Source organism: Rhagoletis zephyria, unplaced genomic scaffold (assembly GCF_001687245.7).
Source record: "Rhagoletis zephyria isolate East Lansing unplaced genomic scaffold, Rhagoletis_zephyria_1.1 Rzeph_scaffold_12064, whole genome shotgun sequence".
In the NCBI taxonomy this organism is placed as follows: Eukaryota; Metazoa; Arthropoda; class Insecta; order Diptera; family Tephritidae; genus Rhagoletis; species Rhagoletis zephyria.
This window is the reverse complement of record NW_016169138.1, coordinates 13,420-17,949: the sequence shown is the minus strand read 5'-3', so window position 1 is coordinate 17,949 and position 4,530 is coordinate 13,420. Positions and strand designations below refer to the sequence as shown.

The 4,530-nt window shown below is 35.9% G+C and overlaps 1 protein-coding gene across 1 annotated transcript; it reads right to left on the bottom strand.

The window, feature by feature from the left end:
- Positions 1-3: 3 nt before the first annotated feature.
- On the bottom strand, positions 4-4,159 carry LOC108377422 (aminoacylase-1-like; the record flags this gene model as incomplete). Its single annotated transcript, XM_017633689.1, has 4 exons — positions 4,029-4,159; positions 3,842-3,968; positions 2,598-2,695; positions 4-330 (listed from the first exon to the last, which is right to left on the bottom strand). Coding segments are annotated over exons 2-4 (526 nt in total), but the record flags the coding sequence as incomplete, so codon positions are not given.
- Between the last annotated feature and the right edge of the window lie 371 nt (positions 4,160-4,530).

Genomic DNA, 4,530 nt, shown 5'->3' with positions numbered 1-4,530 from the left:
CATGTATGGTACGTTTTAAGGTGACACCGTCTTTTCGTAGCCTTCGTATAGCTGCCAAATACTGCATGCCCACACATTTCATGTCCTGTGTACCTCGCGCGAAAATCCGTCCGTCGTTGTCGATATCAGCAGCAAATGGTGGATGGGTCCACTTTTCCGAATAAACTGGTACTACATCCATATGAGAATTCAGCATAATTGTTGGTTGTTCCGGTTGCTCACCCACCCATGTTATAACAACAGCTGGTTTGCTGGGACTACCGGGCTGATAAACCTCAATGGGTAACTCTAGGTCGGCAGCTTGTTTTCTCAGAAATTCTACGACGGGTGCTACAAATATAGATGTGCGTGTATGCACTTATGTATGTATGTTCATTTATATATAAAGAATTTAGGAATTGGTTTTTGTCGATCTGAGAATCCTTTGAATTAGTAGCAAATATGTATTTTAGGGTGTCAGGTATGAAATGATAGTACCATGTCGCCGACCTCGGCCCTAAAGCTAAGAACCGGGTTTTTAAACTTTTAAGATGATGGAACCCTTATTATTATTATTATTACGTCGGGTTTAATTGCGCTGCGACCTAAAAGATCTATTGTGCTAAACCCTAATTGTATTCACTCCGACCTTAGACTATGTAGGAAATTAAGCACATTTGAGGGTGCCGTGTTCCAATTCTTGGATGGAGAAGATAATCGTTCCCCAAGGTGTATCAGTCTGCGATTCATGATACGCGGGCAGTCACACAGAATGTGCTCTGAGGTTTCCTCCGCCAGCCCACAGATCCTGCAGTCCATTTCTACATAAAGCCCCATTTTGTTCAGATGGTACCTTAACTTGTAGTGTCCTGTCAGATAGCTTGTTAGAGTTCTAGGAGTTATCAATTTCTGTGATTTTCTCATTCCCTTTGACATACGCCAGTCGGGAGCAATCAGAGATTCCTCCCAACTCCTGAGCAGTTCTGCAGCGTATCCTCTAGATGTACCGCAGAAAGGCTCGGGTCCATACATGCGCATTTGGGCTCCAGGTTTTGCCAGATAGTCAGCCCTTTCGTTGCCAACCACACCGTAACTATATTATGGGCTCCTATGCTGTTCAGAAGGGTTTTACAACAGTCCACACGCCTTGATGTCGTTCTAAATGAGGCTAAGAGCTCATGATTGATGATGAGCTAAATGATTGATGATGATGAAACGCTCAAACCCTGAATTTTTTTAATCATAAAAGAACAGACAGAGAATATGTTGACGGTGACGTAACTTGGAAAAATGTTTGGCGCTTTTAACGTGGTCTTGAATGCTTGCCTTACCACCATTAGCAAATTTCCACATATCCTACAATGCGCTTCATGACCATTTTTGCCACAACCTAGAGATAATTTAGGTGGGCTGTCTGAAGTGAAGCCATTCTGAAAGACCTACCCAATAAGGATAAAAAGTGCTTCTCTGCATGCTTCCTAGAAATGGGTTTCCTATTTACAATTTACGCGAATGTACTTAAGCATATGTTTATATTATTTAGCATTACAAATAGGATTCAATAAGTATTTTAAATCTCAATAAAACATTTAAGGCCTTATTCATAAAAAATAAAGTAGCTTTATAAAAGGTTTATAAATTGAAAAATGTATGAAAACGTCAATTTATAAAACTCTTTAAACCTACTTTATTTTTTATGAATAAGGCCATTAATCTGAACCTTAAATATTTAAATTCCTTAAAGAATTCTGACTTTTATGAACTAAAAACAGCTTTAAAAGAACTTCTTCAAAAGGCCTTCAGAAGTACGTCCTACAAAAGTCGTTCTGGAAGCTCTTCTTTGAGTAGCGAGAGCAGAAGCCCTTCAGTTTGTGCCACTCCGTACAAAAAAGAAAGGAGAAAGGAATGACTTTCAGAAAGAGATTTTAACTCCAGAAATTATCTACTGCGTAGTATGTGGGACCACTCAGCCGTGTGCCTGTTCAGGAACTTGCACTTTTTTGGCATTTGCCTGAAGATAAAAAACTAGATTTTAAACAAATAAACTAAAGAGAAAGAAGGTAAACTAACCAGATATTGTCCAAACTTATTAGAAAAAAATTTTCATTATCGATTTACGGCTACTAATGCTTTTTTTCAATGCAATGATGAGTGTCTGCATTGACATTCATTAAAAAACTAGAACAATTTAAGTGAGGATCTGGACACCAGGACAATTTGATTTATTCGGGACAAATCCTGAAAAAGCAGGACGTCTGGCAGCCCTAATCTAAAGCCTCCTGCCAAGAGTTGAGGTGCATTAAAAACGCCCTTACGAACTTGTAGGCGATCAACATATTGGGCAGTAATTTTACTTAAGACGATTACGAAGGTATAGCAAGACTCTGTCGAGGGTGCTGCTGCTTAAAGAAAAATATTGAGTGGATTCCATCCTAAAAGCCACCCAGAGCCCCGAATAAACAAGTTTTAATTCACCCTATAATCGAGAGCGAAGCCAACCTTTCAAGTTTCAAATACGCCACCAGATACCGAAATACACATAGTCCTACTAGGGATTAAAAATATGAGAGGATCTTAAAAAGCATTCGCTTGTATGGTTAATTTTTAGTGAAGCTTACCATAGTCGATGTCTGGATGTACACTTGGGATGCGCAGATATTCACGAAATATTTCGATTTCCTTATCATTCTTCCAAGAGCTCATTTTCAACAAACGCCTACAATTGCATTTTTTAAACGTATTAAAAACAAAGACCTATATTATTTATTTGAAAACACTCTTAAATCATTATAGTAATGGCTTTTAAAAATGAATTCATCTAGCTTTGATTAAGCAGTTTATAAACAATTTTGTATTTCACAAGATAAGTCAGTGATGAAATGGATGGTAAAATTGTACTTTTTTGACAATTATTAACAATTCTCAAGTAAAGTAAACAACGCCTCAGAAACCTTAAATTCACAGAAATTCACAATTTTTTTTCTACCTCATAAAAGTAAATCGCCCCTATTCCGATTGTCGGAACGATAGTCGTTGATCGAAATTTGAGTTTTTCATTGGCGTCCTGAGCCAACCAATGACATAATTTACAAAAAAATTGTATTCCTATTATCCTTTCGAAATGAAGAAGTATGGAAAATGTGTTAGAATCTGTCGTTAATGTTTTTATTTACAACATAATTCAACGAACGACTGTCGATTCGAACGACTTACGACAACCAGAATAGGGATGAATAACCTTACGGAAATTGTGAGCGGTGAGAGAATCAGTCTTACCAGATTTTCGTTTTGAATTTCTCAAAAATAAACGAACGCAAACATATTTTTTGCATGAATTTTTTTAATGTGGCATTTTAGGCGACATACTGTAAACAGCTGAAAAAGAAAACACAAAAAAAAATTTTCTCGCTTCTGGCTTAAGTTGACGTGTTGAGTAATCATTGAGCTGAGCTTTTACGCTGCCGAATTCACTCTCTTGCAATTTTTTTTTGGTTATGAACGCATTTCTAGTAAAAGCTTGCAAGTACTGCTAACAATGCGGAACAATTGTTTGATATTGAACTCACCTAATTGTAAACGACTTATTGTTAACTTATATATCGAATATAGGTATTTAACTTGTTTTTTCCAATGAAACTGATTATTTTACAAAATATTTTTGTGAAACTTTGATTGCATTAAATGCCACTGTTTTTTTTTTGTTTCAGATTTCTGAAAAAAACATTTTATTTAGAGAATTTTGCCTAACATAAAACTTTTACTTGTTCTTCTTCTGCTTTTTCGGCTGATTTAGTACATTTTTTATGGCCAATTTGGTACAAAAATTAAATTCTCATTTATCATCCCTGAGATGAGTATGCACCTTTGAACGTTATAAGTAAATGTCACAAAAAGCAACGCTTTGTTTACTTTTCTGAATGAGTTTAGTTTGATAGATAAACTATTTCTACTTTTTGCGGTCATTTCACTGAAAATTCTCCTCCATTTAACTAATGTAAATTTTATATGTTTATTTCACTTGTATTATCTTGATGACGCAAATTACATACTTGGCGGTACTGCCGTACTCTATTTTCCCACGAGCACAAATGTATGAAACAGACAGAAACTATTTAGCAATTACCTATGTAATTGAGTGAACTGTTAATACTGAGTGGTCAAAATGAATATTTCTTGTATTTAAGCAATCTAAAAGTTTTCGATAAAGCGATGTTAACCGCAAAATTTATTGAAAATATACGTACTATATACATATATAGTATATGTATGTACGGTGACCATTCGTACCGATTTTGGCGGGACAGTAACGATTTTGAGAAAATTGTCCCGCTGAATATTTTTTAATAGTCGGAATGTATAAGCTTCCCGATTTGTCATATTTGTACCGATAAAATTCTGATTTTCAGTTTTTTATTAACCCTTTGAGGACCGATGCTGCTTACAGCTACGGTGACCATATTAATCAACGTACAATAGAGGACATTTTTTCAAAAGGATTTGGGACCACTTACATACAACTCAGAACGGTACTTTTACGCATATAGTAATTTA